This window comes from Rhinolophus sinicus, linkage group LG16 (assembly GCF_036562045.2).
Source record: "Rhinolophus sinicus isolate RSC01 linkage group LG16, ASM3656204v1, whole genome shotgun sequence".
Lineage (NCBI taxonomy): Eukaryota > Metazoa > Chordata > Mammalia > Chiroptera > Rhinolophidae > Rhinolophus > Rhinolophus sinicus.
The window spans coordinates 10553307-10577877 of NC_133765.1; the positions used below are offsets into that span (position 1 = coordinate 10553307).

General features: G+C 36.0%; 1 protein-coding gene across 3 annotated transcripts in view; it reads left to right on the plus strand.

Annotated features, from left to right (window-relative positions):
• ARHGAP32 (Rho GTPase activating protein 32) overlaps positions 1-24571 on the plus strand; it is a 328994-nt gene that overhangs the window by 221532 nt on the left and 82891 nt on the right. For all 3 annotated transcript variants that reach the window (XM_019713045.2, XM_019713048.2, XM_074321761.1), the window contains 2 exons: positions 2073-2195; positions 4226-4303. In XM_019713045.2, coding sequence (XP_019568604.2) covers positions 2073-2195; positions 4226-4303 — 201 coding nt within the window. The remainder of the gene's footprint in view (positions 1-2072; positions 2196-4225; positions 4304-24571) is intronic.

The window sequence follows — 24571 nt, forward strand, 5'->3', positions numbered from 1 at the left end:
TAAATGTTGAATAACTATCATGTGCACCTGCAACTAATATAATATTGTATGTTAGATATATTTTAATCAAAATCTTTAAAAACAAAAACAATTGAAGAATACATTTGAAGAACATTCAAATAAATGGAAGGCTGTGTGGTGCTCCTGGACAGGAAGAATTAACATCGTTAAAATGTCCACACTACCCAAAGCCACCTGCATGTTCTATGCAATCCTATCAAAATACCAATGGCATTTCTCACAGAACTAGTACAAATAATCCCAAAATTTGTATGAAACTACAAGAGACCCCAGTGGCTGAAGTAATATTGAGAAAGAAGAACAGTTGCAGTTATTATACTGCCTGGTATCAAAGTATACTACAAGGCTCTGGCAGTCAAAACAGCATTTTTCCTGGTCAGACACATAGATCAATGGAACAGAATAGAGAGCCTATAAATAAACCCACACTTGTATGTTCAATTCATCTTTGACAAAGGAAGCAAGAATATGTGATGGTGTAAAGACAGTATCTTCAACAAATGGTGCTGGAAAACTAGACAGATACATGCAAAAAAAGAAAAGTTAAACTAGACCACTTTATTACACTATATACAAGAATAAACTCAAAATGAATTAAAGACTAAATGTAAGACGTGAAACTGTAAAACTCTTAGAAGATAACCTAGGCAGCAAACTCTTAGACCTCACTTAGAAACTTTTTTTTTTTTTGTGGGGGGTATGTCTCCTTGGGGAAGCGTAACAGAAGCAAAAGATAAATAAGTGGGACTATATCAAGTAAAGATATAAGCACAGCAAAGGAAACCATCAAGAAAGCAAAAAGACAACCTACTGAATGGGGGGAGATATTCCCTAATGACACATCTGATACTGGGTTAATATCCAAAATATATAAAGAATTCATACAAGTTAACACCAAAAAAACAAACACTTAAGTTAAAAAAATGGGCAGAGGACGTGAATAGACATTTCTCTAAAGAAGACATACAGGTGACGAGCAGATATATGAAAAGATGCTGAACGTTACTAATCATCAGGGAAATGCAAATTAAAACCACTATATCACCTCACATCTGTCAGAATGGCTATCATTAATAAATTATCAAAGAAGTGTTGGTGAGAATGGAGAGAAGGGAACCCTCCTGCACGGTTGGTTGAATTGTAAATTGGTGCAGCCAACATGGAAAACAATATGGATCCTCCTCAAAAAATTAAAAATAGAATTACTATATGACTCAGCAATTCCACTGCTGGGTATTTATCTGAAGCAATCCATAACACTAATTAGATATATGCATCCCTATGTTCTTTGCTGCATTATTTTACAGTAGCCAAGATATGAAAGCAATCTAACTGTCTATTGATAGATGAATGGATAAAGAAGTATTTTATATATGAGTATATACAATAGAATATTATTGAGCCATAAAAAAAAATCTTACTGTTTATGACAATATGGGTTGACCTAGAGGGTATTATTATGCTAAGTGAAATAAGACAGAGAAAGACAAATATGTGATTTCACTTATATGTTGAATCTAAAAAACAAAGTAAACAAAATAGGAAAAAATAAGTATATCTTGGGTTATATAGTGTCCAGTAAATCTGTTAGGTATTTTTCCATAATTTGTATATGCAGAGTTATACTATTCTGTCTTCCCATTGGAAGTCGGTAAGATAGGATGAAAAGTAGAAAGAATGTAGAATTTAGAGCCAAGCCAAGTTGCATTGAGATCTTTGCTCTTTCATTATTGTCTATGTGGTCTTGGAGAAATTATTTAATCTCTTGTAAATTACATAACATCTTCATTTTTAGCATCTTCATCTATAAATGATGATAATGATAAATATGTTTTAAAGTTATGCAGATTAAATTAAATCATATGTTATATGTATAGCACAATGATTGGCATATATTAAGTACTCAAGCAATGGCAACACTTTTTTAAAAGATTCTTTGGGTTGTATGTAGCTTCCCTAAATCAAATTGGATTATCTCCTATAGATAGTCAAGAAACTTTTGCAAGTCCCATGTCTTTAACCATCTCAAAGTACATTTTTTGTTGTTATAGATTGATAATAAGGGAAATCACCTTCTAGTACATGAAGAATCATCCATTAACACTCCTGCTGTTGGTGCTGCCCACGTTATCAAGAGGTACACTGCTCGGGCACCTGATGAGTTGACCTTAGAGGTAAATTCCTAAAGATGCTGTGTTAGCTCAGTGTTTGCTATCTTTCCAGCCTCATCTTTAACTGTTTTAATCATTTTTAAATTAAAAGCATCAGGTTTTTCATACCCCATCATCTGATAGCTTGGCATACCTGTCTGTCTGTCTGTCTGTCTGTCTGTCTCTCTATCTATCTATCTATTTTTTAATAGTTTTATTTTTATTAATAACATTTGATTGGCCAAAATTTCTAAATGTTGAAGAACTGTTAGTGACCCAAACTTTTCCTTTAGTCAATTTCCATGGATATGCATTCTATTCCATTATCTCAATTTTTAAAACAACTTGTGTTATCCTTTTCCTTATTTATTCCTATAATTCCTTAAAGAAAATTTAAAAATCATATATGTAGAAGAAAGTGAAAATCACCTGTAATCCCATTGTCCAGAGACAATTAAAATGTCAAGAATTTTCCCCTGTATGTAGTTCTTGTTTTTGTGTGTGTTTTTTTAATTAAATTTATTGGGGTGACATTGTTTAGTAAATATGGTGATGGAAGGAGAACTGACTCTGGGTGGTGAACACACAATGCAGTATATAGATGCTGTATTATAGAAATGTATACTTGAAACCCATCTATTTTTATTTAAGTGACTATAGTCATCCTTGAAAATTCAGCTTCAGTGTCTCCCATTTCTTCTAGGAAGTCATCCTTGATCTCCTGCCTCTGCTCCACGCAAATACAAACCCACCCAAAGTCTAGGTTGAATGTCATTCTGAAGCATTCTCATGGCTTATCTCTGACATATCACTTAATTACATTCAGTCATAATTTTTCTGTTTGTCTCTATGAGCTTCTTGAAAGCCAGGTCTCAGCCTTCCCCCCCAACCCCATTGTGTTGTTTTTAGTACCTAAAGAAATGATACCCAGTGATACTTTTTTCTTATTTGTTCATAGATTGAATTAAAGGACAGATGAGAAGAGAAATGAATGTTTTTTTACTTTTAGATGCAAAAGGAGAATTAATTTTCTTTTAATATTGGCTAATGATAGACAAAAACCAAAATGCTGACAGTTATTCAATTTAATAAAAAACAGTATACATTTTTACTGTATAGAATTTGAACTGTTCTCATACTCAATTTTTAGGTTCTGTACACAAAGTAATGTAGATCTTGAAAGATACCAAGTCTGTTAGCAAATAAGGCTGTGAAGATGACTTTCCTGACTTGAAAAATTAATTGTGAATATACAAAGAAAAATTCTTAAAGCAATATTGTATACAGTAGTAACATTCTTCTGAAGTACTTAACTATGTTTTATTAGAGATCATCACTTATGAGTATTTTGATAGAAGATAACTTTCATTAAATATGTTATTAAAAACTATTATTGTGATTTTATATTTATTATTTTGTAAAAATTTGTATAAACACACTAGTTTGAGTTTTAGAGTGAAGGTCATAAGGTAGATAGTGGAAATGTTATACTGTACTATCGAAAGAAGTGTAATTGTCATCAAATTTTACACTTACTAAGAATAACCCATTAATTGTAGACATCTTATACCTTTTCTATATGATAAAGTAATGTCAAGTGCTCAGCACAATAGCTGGCATATAGTAAGTGCTCACTAAATGTGGTATTAATAGAAGCTACTGTTGCTCTACATATGAGTATTTAAAACTGTCTTTTATAAGTGTATCTATTCACTTTTAGTAACAGCAATAACAAAATTCTAACAGAAGTGTTGAGGAAGCCTAACCTTCAAAAATCTTATGCGGTAACTCTGGCTTTCTGAAGTTACTATTCATGTGATAATTGGATCACAGTCTTTGTACTACTTTACTTTTTGTAGACCTTTCCTTAACAAATGGTTAAGATTATTAAATTCTTAATAGAAAGAAGTACGTTATTATGTTTTTCCATAAACAGTTAGCCAGAGAATAAAATAGTACTTAACCTTTTTGTTACAGTTCACATTTAAATTCTAGATATAGCAGTTGGTTTAAAAGTTGACTAAAATCATTCCACTTTAAATTTGTTTTCCTAGGTGGGCGACATTGTTTCCGTCATTGACATGCCCCCCAAAGTATTAAGCACATGGTGGAGAGGCAAGCACGGATTTCAGGTAGGCAACGGAGAATTAGGTGTGGAAAAGTTCAAAAAAACAGTTTTTCTTGATTCTTCAGTAATATTTTGGTTTTCAGCATATACTGGCAATGGACTTTATCATCAGAAATTTTAACTGCAGTGATGGAAAAACGTAGATAAAATTCAACTTGGATTTTCTGTTTCAGTTACTATTGTGGTTATTTTAATCTCCTCCTTCTCTAAATGGTGATATAGCCAAAGTACGAGGCCTGATGACCACTTGGAGATTAGCAGGCCTGTGACTCCACCTTGCTTTTAATATTGTTTTAAATCATAATTTATATATGTTTTCTCAGTACAATTGTCAGTTTGATCAATATTTTTCTTTAAAAATTCATTATAACTATTAATGTATACAATGTGCTACTTGCACAGCAACAGAATCTAATGCAGTCTCATTTCCTTTTCCATATATTGCTAAATAATTTGAGACCTGATAAGTACATCATTTAGATTGACTAGCAGTAATTTCCATAGGAAATAAAAATTTCCTTTAATCTTTTAAAACTAGAAGAGCATCTAAAAATGCCTTAAGATTGTATTCTTAATATATAACCTGTTGTTTTTAGTCTATTTTTAAAAGTGTTCCTAAAATGTTGCATAAATAAAATGGTTATGCTATATAATTGCAAATATTAGTAATGATTATATAAGTATCTTGAGCTTTAACTGCATATTAAATAAAAACTATTAGGCTTTTAATGTGGGTGAGCTCCAGGTCACCAACACAGTATCTGTCAATTCAGCTACACCAAAGTTTCTGAAGACAATGGCTTCTGAGCCCAAGCAGGTTATAAATAAATTTCAAATAGAATCTGGCATCACCCTGAAAGAATTCTAACTTCATACTGTTGGGGTAATTTACCAAGATGGCTTCAGAGTAGACTAACTTTACACAGAACATTTAAAAAAAGACACATTTATTCAGCATCATGATCAGACTATTAATACATTTAGCAATCCAACAGCCTGGGTGCAAAAAAAAGGAAAAAGAATCTGTATTAGTACCCTTTGTTGGAATGCTTTACACTTTCCACAGAACAGAAACTAAAATAACCTGTTATGCAATTAGTCACAAATACAGTCCTCAAGTTTTTTTGCCTATACACATGAACATTGTCTAAAACATGCCTTCTTTGTAGCAGATAGGCCCTGTCACCACTGTGCTTGGCTGAGTTCACAAAATCTGTTGTAACCTGTGGCTTTCCTGTCACTTCTCTGGCTCTCTTGTCCTGCTGAGCTTTGTTTCCTGACAATAATTAAAACCCCTGCCACTGCCATAGGTACTGCTACTGCTGGAACCGCCATAGCCACCTTGGTTTCGTGGTTTGGTAAAGTATTGGCCAGCACCATAGAGGCTAGAGCTTCTGTCTCCAAAGTTTCCTCATTTCATGGGTCCAGAATTTGAAGATTGATTGTTGTAATTGCCGAAACCAGTGTATCTTCTGCCACCTCCAAAATTGCTTCCATCATTACCAAATCTGTTATCGCCATCTCTACTGCCACCATATACTCCACCATTGCAACTGCCGCCAAAGCCACCTCGACGACTGAAGTTTCCTCCCCGACCAAAGTTGTCATCCCCACCAAAACCACCTCTCGACACACATTGGAGTTTCCAGAACTACTTCATCCTCTTTGACCGGATGAAGCATCATCCATCTCTTGCTTAGACAGGGCTTTCCTTACTTCACAGTTGTAGCCATTCACAGTATGGTATTTCTGAATGACAGTCTTGTCTATAGAGTCATGGCCATCAAAGGTTACAAAAGCAAAAAAGTTTCTCTTCTTGCCACTGCCTCAGTCAGTCATGATTTCAATCACTTCAATTTTCCCATGCTGTTCAAATAATCTCTTAGTTGATATTCTTCAGGGTCTAATACCACCAACAAAAATCTTTCTCACAGTTAAGTGGGCACCAGGTCTTCAAGAATCTTCTCTTGAGACAGCCCTCTTTGGTCCCACAACTCTTCCATCCACCTTGTGTGGTCTTGCATTTATTATGGCTGCATCCACTCCCTCCACACCTCCACAGTGGCATAGGTGACAAACCCAAAGCCTCTGGAGCGCTTGGTGTTTGGGTCTCTCATCACCACACAGTCTGTGAGCATTCCCCATTGCTCAGGATGGTTCCTCAGACTCTCATCAGTTGTTTCAAAGCTCAAACCTCTGATGAAGAGCTTCCGCAGCTGTTCAGGCTCTTTGGGAGACTCTGATTTAGACAAGATGACCGTGGGAGGGGAGATTTAGTGATGCTTAGTCAGCGGCATCCACAGACAGAAAGGCACGCTAATGTATTCTTAATTTTAGTTATTACATTCTTTATTTCTAATTCTTTCTTATCTTTTCTATATCAATTTTTATGTTTCCCATCTCTGTTTAAGTTCTCCCTGAGATCATTGAGCATCCTTATAACCAGTGTTGTGAACTCTGGTAGATTGCTTGTCTCCATTTTGTTTAGTTCTTCTTCTGGAACTTTGTCATGTTCTTTCATTTTGCTTGTGTTTCTTTGTCTCCCCATTTTGGCTGCCTCCCAGGATTTGTTTCTATGTATTAGGTAGGGCTGATATGCCTCCCAGTTTTAGTAGAGTGGCCTTAGGTATTAGGTGTTCTGTGGGGCCCAATGGTGCAGTCTCACTGGTCACCTGATTCAGATGCTGCAGGTGTGTCCCTTGTGTGTTTTCTTTGTTCTTCTGTTACAGTTGAGCTTTAGTTGCTGTTTGCACGTCAGTAGGAGGGATTGACGCTTAGGCTGATTGATTGTGAGGACTGGTCATGATTGTAGTGGAGTAGCTGTTGTGCAGCGGCTCAACTTACGGATCATGATTCCTTTAGCAGGGCTCTGGTACCTGTGTAGTCTGCCCTTTTGTGTGTTGTTTGTAGAGGTGGTTGTGTGGTGCTCTGGTGTGGTCTGAAGCTCATCATCTGCTGTGTTGTTTCTGTAGCCTCTTGGGTGGGGCTGTGTTGCAGGCCAATGTCTGCCACTGCCTATGCCCTCCCTGGGACCACTCCATATGAGCTACAAAGTGATCTGCAAATGGTTTACACTTATGTTGGGCTTGGAGGTACCTGGGATTGGCTAAGATGTGAACTGAGGCTGGCTGTTACTATTGTCGTGCTTGGGACTGCTTAGCAAGACCACGCCAAGACCAGATGCTGCTTGTTTGGGGTTTGTAAACCTTTAAAAGATTTTAAGAAAGTCCACAGCATGAGCCAATTCAGGTCGTTTGTATGGAATAGCCACTGGAAGCAACTTGGTTGGCCACACAATTTGGGTGGCAAGGGGTCTCAGGGAATCATTAGGGTGGGGCAAATGGTGTTAGCTAGGTTGATGTAGACTCAGATCCATGTGTCTGCGTGGTGGTTGGGGTTAGAGCTCAGCAAAAAAAACAACAACAGTCGCTTCTGCCAGTACTTCTGTCTGGGAGAATGCTGCCCCTCCAGTCCTTGCTCTGAAGCCAGACAACTCAGTTCCTCCCCTTATGTACCTGGAGCCTTTTGAGTGGCTGCCCAGCACTGGAGATCAGAGTGAGTGAGTCTGTCAGCAAGTATGTCCGTGTGCAGGCTCTTTAGGAGGATCGCCTGGGATTCCGGCTGCCCTCTATCCTGTTCAGTCACAATTTCTGCTGATTTTCACAGCTAGAAGTTGTGGGGATTTCTCTTCCCTGCACTGAAACCATTGCCTGGGGAGTCTGCTTTGCAGCTGGGACTCCTCACTCCTCAGGGGGACCTTCACAACTGAGCTATCCCTCCCTCGTTTTATCCACCACATGTGGGTGTGGGACCAACCTGTTTGGCGTCTCTGCACTTCCTACTAGTCTTGATGTGATTTCTTTTGTATGTCCTTAAGTTAGAGGACTTCTGTTCATCTGGACTTCAGGTGATTCTTAGTGATGGCTCTTCTGTAGTGTAGTTGTAATTTGGTGTCGTCGTGAGAGGAAACAAGCATAGTGTTTACCTACTCTGTCGTCTTGACTGAAGAGCTGTGCTCTGAATTCTTAATTGATATGAATAATTGGTGTCTTTGATTAAATATAAAACTAAGTAGAAGACTGGGGTTATCTTTTTTCTATTAAGGGGTCAGTTCTACATGTTCATGGAAATGAGCTATAAACTTAGGGTCTCAAAGATGATTAAGAAATAAATTTGGCTTTAAAATGACAGTTATGGTTTGGTCGATATTGTTATCTTTCTTATAATTTTAGTGAAGTCACTTGCTTTCTGTCGACTTTAGTTTCTTCTTAGAGAGTTCAACTCATAATCCCTCTAGTTCTTCTCACCATTTTAAACCTATGATTGTAAAAATGGTAGCTGGTTTTCCCTTCTTTCATGTGACAAACATGTATTATATATAGATTCATCTTTCTAACTCTCTTATTTAGATTCACACAAATAAGTTTATTGCCTAAACAATTTTTTTAAACAATTAGTATAAATTAAGTACTTAAAAGTTAGTTTATTGCCAAAACATATTATTTATAATAAATACAGGTTTTTAAACTTCAAGAATTGATTTATAATTTATAATTAAATGGTTTTCACATAGATACGCTGCTTTTCCATCCTGATTGGTCTTAGAAAGGCAGTCATATCTGTTTAAATCATGTTGGATTATACCTGTGGGAAGAGGAATTGATTTGGGTTGATGGGGACCCTCATAAAACCAGAGGCGGGTCTTTAAATGTCTCTCACAAAACTTCATGTAAGAAAGGAATCTAATACTTCAAGGAAGGAATCCATACAATTCATTCTTCCTTGCTGTTCCTAAACACTTAGTCAGTTTGTAAGTGCACCTTATCATTTATTGCAGGGGTGGTGTGAATGGTCAGGCATAAATTGAACATGTTATGTGAAAGTATTATGAGGCACTCTATACACAATGTTTCCTTTAATCTTCACAGAACTTCATGGTAGTTATTACCCCCATTTTATGGAGAGGAAACAGTTTTGAGAGGGTTAATAAACAGCCAAGATGCCAAATCAGTAAGTGATGGAGTAGGGGCTCCTATCAAGTCTGCTCAGTCACATTGCCTGAAGAGCGCTAAGCAGAATTTCTACATTTACTCTTATCTTATTAACTTTCTCCACCTTAGTTTTCTGCCCTATAGAAAGGAACATCCCTTCTTTCCAGCCAACAAGGAATGTTGTAAACATTAAGTAACTATGGACTGCAAAGCTTTCTGGTTTACTGGTGGAAAGATTGCTGTCACCAAGTGTTAGGTTTTCATCTGGCAATTAATACATTGTATATATAGGGAAAAACTCCTCTTCAGGCTATTTTTGATGAGTTTTACCCTTGTTAAGTATTTTTAAACTGTGAGCATATGCCCATCCTATATTCTGTTGAGAGAGGGAGATAATCATAATTTAATCTAAGTACAGCAAGTCCTTCCTCACTTCACATGGTCAATAGGTTCTGTGACTTTATTTGAAACAATGTATAACAAAACCAATTTTACCATAGGCTAATTGATATAAACTGAGTTAAGCTCCTACTATCTCATCAACATTATAACAAAACGATACAACATTGAATGAAACAATGTTATTTGAGGACTTGCTATATATGATAATTGTAGGTCGGATCCTTTTAAAATCCTGATTTTTAAGTTTGAAATAACTGGGACAATGGTTTAGTTCATTGGTTTTCATTATTTTAAAAAAAATCCAGTGGAATTGTTAATCAAACAGAACTTATATAGAACCTCAATGTGAGAAAAAGTAACGGGGGAGCTGCCCTGGTTAGTTTAAGTCAAGCACCCTGGACCTTGTGCCCCGTGAGACATACCAGGTTAACCTCTCTTAGACCTCCTACAACATCCCAGAGGGGTCTCAGGAGAGTGTGTACCAGTAACACTGCTGGGAAACCACTAGCTTGGATTACTACTAGTAGACCTTAATTTATGTAGTGGATATATTAAATCAAAGGCTATTTTATAATTTGAACTTTCAAAAATTAACATTTTAGAGGTATTAGAGAAACTTGTTCTTTATAAGAATATTTTTCATGTGACTCCTTTTAGAGGATATTTTGGTTTTTAAATTTCTCTAATGTAAATTATGTCTGAATTCCTGGTATTTCATACATTCTGGTGTAGATGGGTGATATATATTCAGAATGCGAAGAATAATCAATCATCCATAATTTTTGTGAGATTTTTTAATGTTTCTAAGGTTCTTCTATTCCTTCACTTGACTGTTAAGTGATATATTAGTTAGCTAGGGCTGCCATAACAAAATAATACAGACTGGATGAGTTAAACAATAGAAATGTATTTCCTCAGAGTTATGGAGGTTGGAAGTCCAAGTATTGACAAGGTTGGTTTCTTCTGAGCCTTCTCTGCTCACCTGCAGATGGCAGCTTTCTTGCTGTGTTCTCACATGCTCTTTTCTCTGTGTGCACCTCCCCCCACCGATGTCTTTGTCCTGTTTTTAATCTCTTCTTGTAAGGACACAAGTCAGATTGGAACAGGCATATACCCATTTAGCCTCTTTAAAGACTGTATCACCGAGTATGGTCCCATTTTGAGATACTGGGGGTTAGGGCTTCAAAATACGAATAGACGCCAACAGCCCTAGATGGCTAAGTGGGTGGGGACGCCTGTTGGGCAGGCTTGAAGACCCTGCACACAGGAGGCCACTCTCACACAGACTTGATACGGAACAGGGTCCTACCTGAGCCAGGCTGGCCCCTAGGCCAAGGGCAGGCAGAGCTTAGGGGCATTGGACATGACTGCTGAGAGCTTGATGGCCTCATGAGAAAGTTCCCCTGAGAATAACTGCTCTGCCCTCCTGCTATCCTCGGGCACTGAGAAGGCTGGGCAGCATCTCAGGAGGGGCCCTTCTTGAATCCTAAGGCTGGTATTGGGCCCTCATTTCATGTATGGCAGAAGGCCCTCTGCACATTGGGCATTGTGCCCTGAGGCAGGACAAATTGACAGGCAGGCCTCGGTGCTCTCCTTAGGGCCTCTCAGATGAGTAGGAAGTTCAGAGCCCAGCAGGACTCCCTGGGAGGCGTAGGAGGGCTTCCTGGAGGAGGTGCCTGTGGAATGCAGAGTCTTGTGTATGTCTTCTGAGGAGAGGATGGGCACATGACCCAGGCAGACGGGCCAGACATGGAATAGCCATGTGACTGGTTAGCCAGCTTGGTCTGGTCACACAGATGAACTCTATAAACTTGCCTTTGTCAGTAGACCATGAAGGAGGAAGCACAGAGACAGGAATCCTGTCTTAACCTAATAGTATAGGAGGAGATTAGGACTGGCCTTGGGGTAGCTTGGCTGGTGGTCTTCCTGGGGATCAAGACCATTTAAGTAGACTACTCTTAGGAGAGGGAGTGAAGGGGAGCAAGAACATAGGCCGCTGCTTCCCAGGATGGAGGCCAACTCCGAAGTGGCATGCCCTGAGCACTGCTGGAAAGCTTTCTGGAAACGTGGTGTCGTGTTGGTATGAAGGCCCCGTGTGTTGTCTCCACTTGCAGGTCTGCTCAACTTGATGTGTTTTGACATTTTGCACGGACTCCACTTTTTCTTTGTCTCTCAGTCACGTGTGTGCTTATTCTCTCCTTTCTGGGCTGCCGATAGGGTGTGACTAGGTACAGGTTTCAGTGTGGAAGGCGTTCCTTTACATTGCTAGGAACTGATGTTTATAGTTGCTGGGCTGTCACTTTGTTTTATTTTATCATTATTTAAAAAACTAATTGATGGACCTTAGATTTTAGTACAAATTTATAGAGTAATTGAACAGACAGTACACAAAGTGTCGTATAATAACCCCCGCCCCCCAGCACACATGCACAGTTTCTCCTGTTGTTGACATCTTGCTTTATAATTCATTGAACAGAATTGGCAAAATGCTGGTCTTTATCAACCATCAGCTGATTCGCAGAGTTTACCTACAGCACAGAGGAAGCAATGTTTCTGAAGAGTGGTCTGAGGAACACGTGGGCCAGAATCACATGGATAAAAATAGTTGTCAGTTTCACATCCGCTCCACAATGGTTGAAACAATTTTGGGGCTTGCTTTTAGTTACAATTAATAAGCCAATATTCATACATTATTAGTTACTATAGCCCATTATTTATATTTAAGTTCACTCTTTGTTATGTATAGAGCTATGGGTTTTAACAAATATTTAATGGTATGTATCTACCATTACAGCTTCATACAGAGTAATTTGCCCTAAAAATGCCCTGTGCTCCACTTATTTATCCCTCTCGCCTCCTAACCCTTGAAAACCACTGATCATTTACTGTCTGTGTAGTTTTTCCTTTTCCAACACATCATGCTGTTGGACTCATACAGTATGTAGCCTTTTCAAACTGGCTTCTTCCCCTTAGTCATATGCATTTAAGATTCCTCCATGTCTTTTCATGGTTTGATAGTTCCTTTTTTATCACTGTCTAATGTTCATTGTTATGGATGTGCCAGAGTTTATTTTTCCACTTACTTGTTGAAAGTTATCTTGGTTTCTTCTAGTTTTGGGCAGTTATGAGTAATGCTGCTATAAATATAAACATCCACATGCAAGTTTTTTGTGTGTATAAGTTTCAGCTCCTTTGGGTAAATACCAAGGAGCGCAATTGCTGGATCAGATGGTAAGACTATGTTTAGCTTTGTGAGAAACCAAATTGTCTTTCAAATTGGTTGTACCATTTTTCATTCCCACCAGCAGTGATACTGCTCTTTCTCACCAGCATTCCCTAGTTCTCATTTTTTTTTTTTTTTAGCCATCCTAATAGGTGTGTAGTAGTATTGCATTATTTCTTAATTTGCAAATAAAGTCAAAGGAATATCATACTAACATACTAAAGGGTGCTATACTGCTATCTTCATTCTTCTATTACCAATAATTCTTTCTATTCTCCCTTCGCCACAGATTCTCAAGCTTGTATGTGTTTAAGAATCACCAGGGAGCATGTTAAAATATAAAATCCCAGGACCTAATCCCCAAAATGCTGTTTCAGTGGTTGCGATTCTGACCCAGGTGTTCTTCAGACTACTCTTCCAGAAATGGTGCTTACTCTGTGCTGTAGGTAAACTTGTGAATCAGCTAATGGTTGATAAAGGTCAGCATTTGCCAAGTTCTAGTCTATATATTGTTTTAGCCTAGATCATAATTTAGCTGTGGGAACAGAAGGATTAGTTCATCCATGTGTTTAAATTATACCATGACTCTGTTTCTTTTCTTAAACTTCTGGGAGTAGGGAGTGTTAAATTACATTAACTATAATAATTTAAAATTCTGAAATCTGTTCTTTATTTTTTGTCTCTTAGAGAGTATTAGATCTTTGATCTTTGTTTCCTGAGGTGTTTCATCATATAATGTACTTTAGGAAAAAAAATAGAAAAAAGTAAAAAAAACCCAAAAGCAGAAAAACCTCTTTGCTTTCTTAATCTTCTTTTCTAAACTACATTGCACCTGCTTTTGTGCCTATCTGTAAACTGCTGTTGAGAATGTGAGGTGAAGTGTCCGGAAAGCCTTTTTTTCTTAGGTTAAAGGTATTACACAAATATAAAATGCCGATATCTTTGAGGATTATTTGTTTGTTTAGTGCAGTGGTTCTCAGAGTTTTGTCTGGGAACCACTAGCATCAGAAGGTGCTGAGAAACATATTAAACTAGATATTACTAATCAAAATCTCAAGGGATAGAGACAGGAATCTGAATTTTATCAAGTTCCACAGATGATTAGTAAGCACAAAATGTGAGAACCAGTGACCCAGCCTCCCTTTGTTTATCCTGTGCACAGATAAAAAATAAAACAGTTTAGCAAATGTTCTTTTTTCCCCCCCCAGAAAATCTTCCTTAGGACTCATTTGGGATAAGCTCATCAATCTAATGGGTAAAATACCATTTAGAGATTGGCAGAATTTTATACAGCTCATGTTCTCCTTGTTCTGCACAAGAGATCAAGGATCAGCTATTTTATTTTTCAGTTCCCCCAAAATGTTATGTGAATGTTTCTGTGCACAAGTATCAGAGTAGCAGTTCTTGGACAATAAACATTTTCTTGCCTCAGGAGTTTAATGTGATTTCAAATAACGTATTTTCAGAAAAGTATTCTTTATCGAAAATGGTAGATATTCAGCAACCTTGTTCCTTGTAGTAGTTTAATGGAGAAGGCAATCTACATGCTTATTTATATAAAGACCATTATATTTAGGTATGGAATCCAAAGTGGCATCTTTTTCATTACTCAAAATTAAATAGCAAAATATTTCCATTATTCAGTAATGGGAAATCATGTATTGTTATTTTTTAGCTATAATGTTATATAATTTCAAAGGAAGAAGGGAGTATGCAATACTACAAATAAAAGAAATTTGTAATACTTCTTGAGTGCTTTTTATGTGTGCTGTTCTAGGTGTTTTAACCTTTAATTCTCACAAATCTATCAATAAGATACTACTACTATCTCTGTTTTACTCATGAGGAAACTAAAGCATACAGGGTTTAAACAACTAGCCACTTGTTATTCTGCTGTTTAGTGTCAGAACTTAGGTAGAAACCTAAGAGTTCTGGGCAAAGAACAAGTCATAGTAGTAATTTAATGAACCAGTTGTGGCATGGATATCTACATGCCTCCAAAAAACTTTATTTCTTGCAACCATCTGGAAAAATTAACTCAAAATGGGTCATATACCCAAATATAAACCTTAAACTATAAAGGCTTCTAGAAGAAAACATAAGATAAAACTTTTGTGACTTTGGGTTAGGCAAAGGTTTCTTAGATGTAACATCAAAAGAACAATTGATAAAATAATAAGTTTAATTTCACCAAAATTTAAAACTTCTGCTTTTTAAAAGGCATTACTAATAGAATAAAAAGACAAGCCAGAGAATGGGGAAAGATATTTGTAATGATTATATCTAATAAAGGATTTGTATCCATGAAATATGAGGAGCTCTCAAAATTCAGTAAGAAACAGAACTCACTTTAAAAATGGGCAAAAATTGGAACAGACACTTCAGCAAAAAGATATATGGCAAAGAAACACACAAGAAGGTGCTCAATATGAACAGTCATTATTAGAGAAATGCTAAGATGAAAATGAGGTATTGCCACATATTTGTTAGGATGATGAAGATATAGAGAAATTGGAATTCTCATACAGTGCTGGTGGGAATGTAAGATGCTACAACCAATTTGTAAAACAATTTGTCAGTTTCTGAAGTTAAACATGCACCTGTTACATAATCTAGCCATTCGACTCCTAGGTGAGAAGAAAGCTTACATCTGTACAAAAAGTCATACATGAATGTTCAGTTCATAGCAGCCTTATATCTATTAATAGCCCCAAACTGGAGACAACCCAAATATCTTATCAACAAAAGATTAATGAATAAATAAATAGTGGTGTCTATATAATCGAATGTTACTCAGGAATAAAAAGAAATGAATTACTGATACATACAGCAACATGAATTATCGTCAGAATAATTATGCTGAATGAAAGAATGCAGACAATAAAAGTGCATTCTGTATGTAAAGAGTGCATTCATATAAAATTGTAGGAAATGAAATGCAAAGTATAGTAACAGACAGTAGATCACTGGTTGCCTGGTGAGCAGGGATGGGGTGGGCAGGCAGGTAGAAGGAGACATTACAAAGAGATACAAAGAAATCTTTGGGGTAGGTAAATATATTCATAATCTCCATAATGGTTAAAGTTTCATGGGTATCAGACCTTATCAAAGTGTGCATTTTATTTTTTTTTCAGGACTTGAGTTTTTATCATGGGGAATCCTTGCATAATTTTCTTTTTTTGATTTTTATGATAATGCCCCTCACAAAATGATAACGCTGGTGTCCCACATCTACTACCCCTCTGACATCTTATATAACTGTTACAATACCATTGACTATATTCCCTATGCTATACTTTACATCCCGTGAATGAATATATAATTAAATATAGTTGACATGCAATACTATTCTACATCAGCTTCAGGTGTACAGTGCAGTGGTCGGGCATCTACACAGTCTGAAACGATTTCCCCTTAAAAGTCCAGTGCCCATCTGGATCTTACATAATCTTTACAACATTTCAAAATGTACTTTTTAAATATGTATAGTTTAGTTTGTCAATTGTACCTCAATAAAAATGGACAAACAACTTTCAGATGCATCTTTAATTTCTCATGTAGCTCATGCACTTGTTAGTTTCTGTCTGTTCTACCTCTGTCTTATATTCATATCCTTTTCTTCATTCTTCATGCCATTTTCATGCTATGTTTGCAAATTCCTGAAATGGTCTTCTGCTTCTTGTCTTCCCCCCTTCCTTCTACCCTGAAAGTGTACACGGCTACCAGAATTTTCTTGCTGTTCCTGTCTCTCTTCTTAGAATTTATCACTTTTGTTTCGTTCAGAAGAAACATCAAACTCCTGTCATGATACATAAGACTATCCATGATCTCTGACCCCATTATACTTTTCCAGTCTTACTTTCCACTACTCTGATGTTTCAGACAAATTTAACTATCATTTCTTTCCCATTAACAAGTTGCTCTTTTCATCTACCTCTCCTTCCACTTATAATGTTTTTTTCTATCCTCTTTTTATTCATTCCAGGGAGGAAAATTGAGACAAAATAAATAAAATTTTAAAGCAACTATAATTTTGTCTTATTTGCTATTTCATTGAACTAAGTGGGAACGGAAATTCCATCTTGTTTGTTAGTTATTTGCTATATAATAAGCAATTATTCTGAATACTCATTCTCAGTATATTCCATTGGCCACTCCAGTTTCTGCCATCACCCACTTCCTGCCTTCACATCCAACTTAGACTCTGTTAGGACCATCATTATTACATGCACCTATCACTAATATATCCTCACCCATTTTCTTCTCTTGTATCACTAGTGGTCTTTGTTTGGCTTAATGCAAAAATGGATACTTCATTACTCCTCTTACTTAAACTCTTGTCAGTATTTGATTTATCTCTTCCTGATACATTCTTCTCTTCGCAGACGTGACACAACACTCAGATCTCCTCCTATCTTCTCAGTCTTCTTTTACAGCTCATTCTCCTCTATTAGACCTCTGCAGGTTTGGGTTGGACTACCTTCTCCTTCTACCGTCTTTGTTCTAGTCTCTTAGCTTAAAATGCTGTATATGTGGCCAACTCCCAAATTTATATCTTGAGCCCTGACCTTGTTTCTGAGTCTCAAAGCTGTGCATCCTACTGCAAGAACAATGTTTTTAAAAGTGGAAACTAGGGAGCTGGCATTTAAGGTTTCATAGAAACACAGATAAGGCAAAGAAACCAGCAACAATGTGGTGTTTTAGGGGGAGTGAGGAGAAGGGGAGATATAAATAAGAATATCTTTAAAAACCCAGTACAAGAATTGTTAGGCCACAAGTAAATGGAACCAGGAACTGGGAAGTAAGGAATTGAGGAAATTTGCTTCCAGTTTTTGCTTCTTTCAGTCCCTAGCAGCTGCTGCTTCTTTCTCTCCTCCCCTCCATTCCTCCCTTCCTTTCTTCCTTCTAAAAGATATTTCTTAGTTATAACAGCTGAATGGAGATGATTAAAGATTCTTGACTTAGTTCCAAAATCTTAGGAGACAGACTAATTGACTCATTAGCTTGCACTGGGATGGTCTCGGCAGGGGCCTGAAGGTGGCACTGGACAGAGACTCTAAAGAGGAGTGGATTCTCTAAGAAGGTTTGGGGAATGGGGAGGAAAAAAATGGCATTTATAGGTGAGAGACTATGAATTTGTCTTGGTTTGAGTTTCCTCAGTGATGTGATTTCTCTCCAGCAATAGAGAAACATACAAGTAGGGAAGTATATTGACTCAGTTTTGGTTTGCTGGATTGGTTTGGCAGAATGTTAATATTGCAAAGCAAATAAGGGTACTTATTTTTTTTTGAAAGTTCAAATGATCAAGCACAGGGTCCATACTGGGTATATAAAAAAAAAAAGTCATAGGTTCCCTAGGGGAAAAATACAGAAAGGCAGGGATGTAATGTCTCTGAATTTGAATGTCATGTGTTATGGAATAGGAAGGAACACTACAAACCTGGGAGGATAAGAATCTGTAGTCAGAAAATAAAAAATTGGAAACTAAGGCCAAATGGTTTCAATTGAAAAAAATCTGTGACATAGTCCTGGGCTTGATAAAAGAATATATATATATATATTTTGTTTTAATACCCAGAAGTGGGATTACTGGGTCCTTCTTTGTCTCTTGAGATAGCCTTTGTTTTAAAGTCTACGTATTTTGTCTGGTATTTTTTGTTTTCGTTTCCATTTTCATGAAGTATCTTTTTTCCATCCCTTTACTTTTAGTCTGTGTGTGTCTTTTGATCTGAAGTGAGTCTCTTGTAGGCAGCATACAAGTATGTATGGGTCTTGTTTTCTTATTCATTCAGTCAGCCTATGTCTTTTTTTGTTTAAATAAATTTTATTGGGGAACAGTGTGTTTCTCCAGGGCCCGTCAGCTCCAAGTCGTTGTCCTTCAATTTACTTGGGGAGGGCGCAGCTGAGCTCCAAGTCCAGTCTCTGTTTTCCATCTTTAGTTTCAGGGCATGCAGCCCACTATCCCATGTGGGAATTGAACCGGCAACCGTGTTGTTCAGAGCTCGCGCTCTAGCCAACTGAGCCATCCGGCCACCCTATGTCTTTTGATTGGAGCATTTAACCATTTACATTTAAGGTCATTGTTGAGTGAAATAAGTCAGACAGAGAAAGATAAATGCCATATGATTTCACTTATATATGGAATCTAAAGAACAATATAAATGAACAAAAAAAACCCAGAAACAAGCTCATAGATACAGAGAACATTTTGAAAATTGCAAGATGGGACGGAGGTGGGGGTTGAGTGAAAAGGGGGAAGGGATTAAGAAGTACAAATTGGTAGTTACAGGATAGTCATGGGGATGTAAAGTATAGGATAGGAATATAGTCAATAATATTGTAGTAACGATGTTTAGTGTCATAAGGATGCTAGATTTATTATGGTGATAAATGTCTAATGTCTGTGTTGTACACCTGAAACTAATATAATATTGTATGTCAAATATAATTGAAAAATAAAACAAATTATTTACAAAATTTTGTTATGCTACTAGCCCTAAAGTTTTATTAGCCATAAATAAAATAAGTAAACCATTAAAATAGAAATTTTTAGAAAAGTCAGTGATAAACACATTGTAGTTATGTTGAAATTCTTTTTTAGGTTTTGATTGGTTGCCTCAAAGAGACCATAGTTAGGATTAGGCTCCATCGCTAAGCAGTGATTCCTTTACATTCCCATTGCTACTAAAGCTCCAGGCTTTTTTCATTGTGGTCACTTCTTATCTAACATTCCATCTAAATTGTTTCAAAATATTTTTGAGAACATTCATTTTTGTAGCCAAACCTATACTCTTGATAGTGTGAGCATATTCTCAAGGTAGAAGATCAGAAGAATCAGGTTACACTCTGTTTTCTTTATATCTGTTCTTCCTCAAGCCATATACTTATCAAGCTGCTAGAAACCTATTCCCAGGAATTATTAGAGGTAGGGCAGGCACAGGACCAAGTGTATAGAAATAGATTAGTGATGAGCTGGAGCCAGTTGCAAAATTTTTAGGAATTTTACAGGGCAGTTGTTAAACACAGCCATTATTAAGCATATACATTTACAATTAATTGTTATTAAAAACAAAGGTAATACATACTTGAAGATTTTAAAATAATGTAGTATTGTTATCTATGCTCTGGAGGTTATTTACACTTAGTGTACTCTATGGTATAAATACTACGTAACAGGCTACTCTGCATCTCTTTTTCAACTCTGCATTCAGTTGTCTCACATCAGTAGCATGAGACCAGCCATGGTGGGAGTATTTATGCTGTAAACACTAGCAAACTCTGTAAATCAACCACTTTCCTCCTGAGGAGCCAGTTGTTAAACATTTCCCAGCACACCATAGTATATAATAGCATCTCTGGCTTCTCACTTTATCTCAGAGACTTGGGAGACAACTACTAAATTGAAGATCCTCTCTTCTTGTAAGCCTATTCCTAACCTGTTCCAGCCTTATTGTTCTTTTCCTTCTATTACTATATTTTTATTACCTGCTTACTCCTCTACCCCTATGGGCCCTAGATACTGGTCTTTTTTCCCCTCTCATTCATCTTCCTAGAGTTGAATCTCATTTTGACCCTTGCCAGAATACCCAGTTCCCCTCTCTCTTGCCAGTCAAATAAATTAGAGCCTTAGAAACAGCTACTGCTGAAGAAAGAATAGTAAATGAAACAGGATGACATAGTTCATGATCATATTGCAGAGTTCCAATCAGTTTTAATGTTTGCCATTTTAAGTTTATCAGAATTATTTATATTTGGTGAAATATTAGCTTAATGTGGTATCAGAGAAGTATAAATGTTTATTAGTTATATTTTCAGGGTTGGTTACATTCTTGTATATTGATATTGAACAGCACATAGTTTCATTTTTTTATGTTGGCAATTTTTTTGTCATATACTTTATTTTTAAAATTAAATTATTGAGACAACATTGGTTATTAACATTATGTAAATTTCAGGTGTACAACATTATAATTTGATATCCATATACTCTATTGCATGCCCACCACACAAAGCCTGTATCCTTTCATTACCATGTATTTGACCCCTTTAACCAGTTCGCCCCACCCTACTCCCCTTTCCCTTAGGTAACCAACATTTTGTTGTCTGTATCTATTAGTTTGTTTTTATTTGTCTTATTAGTTCGTTTAATAATTTTTGTTTTATATTCCACATATGGGTGAAATCATGGTTTTTGTCCTTTTCCGTCTGACTTATTTCACTTAGCATAATACTTATTGTATTTGATCCATTCATGTTGTTGCAAATGGGAATATTTCATCTTTTTATGGCTGAATAGTATTCCATTGTGTGTGTGTGTATGTGTGTGTGTGTGTGTACACCACATCTTCTTTATCCCATCATCCATTGATGGGCACTTAGGTTGTTTCCATGTCTTCGCTATTGTGAATAGTGCTGAGGTGAACAAAGGGGTACATCTTTATGAATTAGTGTTTTTGTATTGTTTTTGGTAAATATACAGAAGAAGAATTGCTGAATCATATGGTAGTTTTAGTCTTTATTTTTAAAGGAATCTCCAGATTGTTCTCCATAATGGCTACACCAATTTACATTCTCACCAACAGCATAAGAGTTTCCTTTTCTCCACATCCTTTCCAACACTTGTTGTTTCTTGTCTTTTTGATAATAGTGATATCTCATTTTGGTTTTGGTCTTTTTGATAATAGTGATATCTCATTTTGGTTTTGGTTTGCATTTCCTTAATGACTAATGATGTTGAACATTTCTTTCATGTCTGTTGGTTACATATATGTCTTTCTTAGAAAAGTATCTGTTCAGATCCTCTGCCCATTTTTTAATCAAATTGTTTATTTTTTTGTTGTTGAATTGTGTGAGTTCTTTATATATTTTTGATATTAATCCCTTGCTGGAAGTAGCATTTGTAAGTGTCTTTTCCCATTAGGTCAGTTGCCTTTTTGTTTTGTTAATGGTTTCTTTTACTGGACAGACCTTTTTAGTTTGATGTAGTCCCATTCGTTTATTTTTGCTTTTGTTTCACTTGCCTTTGGAGACAAATTCATTAAACACCTCTGAGACCAATGTCCAGAAGCTCAGTGCCTATGTTTTCTTCTTCTATGTATTTATTGTTTCACATATTGCATTCAGATCTTTAATCCATTTTGAGTTAATTTTTTTGTGTATGGTGTAAGATAGTGGTCTAATTTTATCCTTCTGAATACTGCCATTCAGTTTTCCTAGCACCACTATTGAAAAGACTTTCCTTTCTCCATTGTATATTTTTGTCTCCTTTGTCATAAATTATTTGTCCTTATATGTATGGGTTTATTTCTGAACTCTCAATTCTTTTCTATGATCTGTGTTTCAGTTTTCCTGTCAATACCATGCTGTTTTGATTATTATAACTTTGTAGTATAGTTTGAAATTGGGGACTATGATACCTCTGGATTTGTTTTTATTCTCAGGATTGCTTTGGTCATGTGTGTAGTTCCATACAAATTTCAGGATTTTTAGTCTAGTTCTGTGAATAATGACACAGGCGTCATAGGGATTGCACTGAATCTATATTGCTTTAGGTAATATGGACATTTTAACAGTGTTAATTCTTCCAATCCATGAACACAGAATATCTTTCAATTTTTTGTGTGTGTCTTCTTTAGTGTCTTTCAACAATGTCTTGTAGTTTTCAATGTACAGGTCTTTCATCTCCTCTATTAAGTTTATTCCTAGGTATTTTATTATTTTTGTTGCAATTATAAATGGGATTGTTTTCTTCATTTGTCTTTCTGATATTCTGTTGCTAGTATATGGAAACACAACAGATATTTATATTTGTATATTGCAACTTTACTGTATTTGCTGATTATTTCTAATAATTTTTTGGTGGAGTCTTTAGGGGATTTTTATGTATAAAATCATGTCATCTGCAAATAGTGCCATTTTCACTTTTTCCATTCCAGTGTTGATTCCTTTTATTTCTTTTTCTTGTCTAATTGTTCTGAGTATACTTCCAGTATATGTTGAATAACAGTGGTGGGAGTAGGCAGCCTTGTCTTGTTCCTGATTGTAGAGGAAAAGCTTTCAGTCTTTCACCATTGAATATGATGATAGGTGAGGGTTTTTCGGATATGGCCTTTATTATGTTGAAGTACTTTCCTTTCATTACCATGTATTTGACCCTCATTTTTGAGGTTTTTTAAAAATCATAAATGGATGTTGTATCTTGTCAAATGCTTTTCATGCATCTCTTCAGATGATCATATGATTTTTATCTTTTGTTGATGTGGTGTATCATATTTATTGATTTGTGGATGTTGAACCATTTTGCATCCTTAGAATGAATCCTACTTGATTGTCGTGTAAGATCTTCTAATGTATTGTTGTATTCTATTTGCTAGTATTTTGTTGAGGATTTTTGCATTTATGTTCATCAGAGAAACTGGTCTCCAATTTTTGTGTTTGTGTGATGTCCTTGCGTGGTTTTGATAACAGGATAATGTTGACCTTGTAAAAGGTTAGGAAGCATTCCCTCCTCTTCAATTGTTTGTAAGAGTTTGAGAAGGATATATAGTAAATCTTCGAATATTTGGTAGAATTCACCTGTGAAGCTATTTGGTCCTGAACTTTTGTTTTTTAGGAGGTTTTTGAATACTGTTTCAGTTTTCTTACTAGTGATCAGTCTATTCAGATTTTCCAGTTCTTCATGGTTCAGTTTAGAAAGGTTGTGTGCTTCCAAGAATTTGTCCAATTCTTCTAGGTTATCCAATTTGGTGGCCTATAACCTTTCATAGTATTCTTATATAATCCTTTTTGTTTCTGTGGCATCAATTGTAACTTCAACTCTTTTATTTCTTTTATTCAATGATTTTATTTGTTTGAGTCTTCTCTTTTTTCCTTAATGAGTTTAGCTAGAGATTTGTCAATTTTATCTTTTCAAAGAACCAACTCTTCATTTCATTAATTTTTCAATTGTCTTTTTATTATTTTTTATTTCCATTCTGATTTTTATTATTTCCCTCCGTCTACTAACTTTGAGCTTCATTTGTTCTCCTTTTCTAGCTCTTTAAGGTGTAATGTTAGATTGTTTATTTCAGATTTTCTTTGTTCCTTGAGGTAGGCTTGTATTGGTATAAACTTCCTCTTAGTACTGATTTTGCTACATCCCAGAAATTTTTTATTTCTTCCCAGAAATTTTGATATGCCGTATTTTCATTTTAATTCGTCTATATGTATCTTTTGATTTTTTCTTTTACTTCTTTGACATAGTAGTTTTTCAGTAGCATGTTGATTAATCTCCACATGTTTGTGATTTTTCCAGCTTTCTTCCTGTAGTTGATTTCTAGTTTCATACCATTTTGGTCATAACAGATGCTTGTTATGATTTCAGTCTTCTTAAATTTATTAATACTTGTCTTGTGTCCCATCATATGGTCTATCCTTGACAGTGTTCCATGTGTACTTGAGAAGAATGTATATTCTGTTGTTTTGGATGGGAAGTTCTGTAAATATCTACTAAGTTCATCTGGTCTAATGTCATTTAAGGCTAATCCTTCCATGTTGACTTTCTGCCTGGATGGTATATCCATTGATGTAAGTGGGATATTAAAATGCCCTACTATTATTTTTATACCATCAATTTCTCCATTTAGGTCTGTTAATAATTGCTTTATATATTTTTATG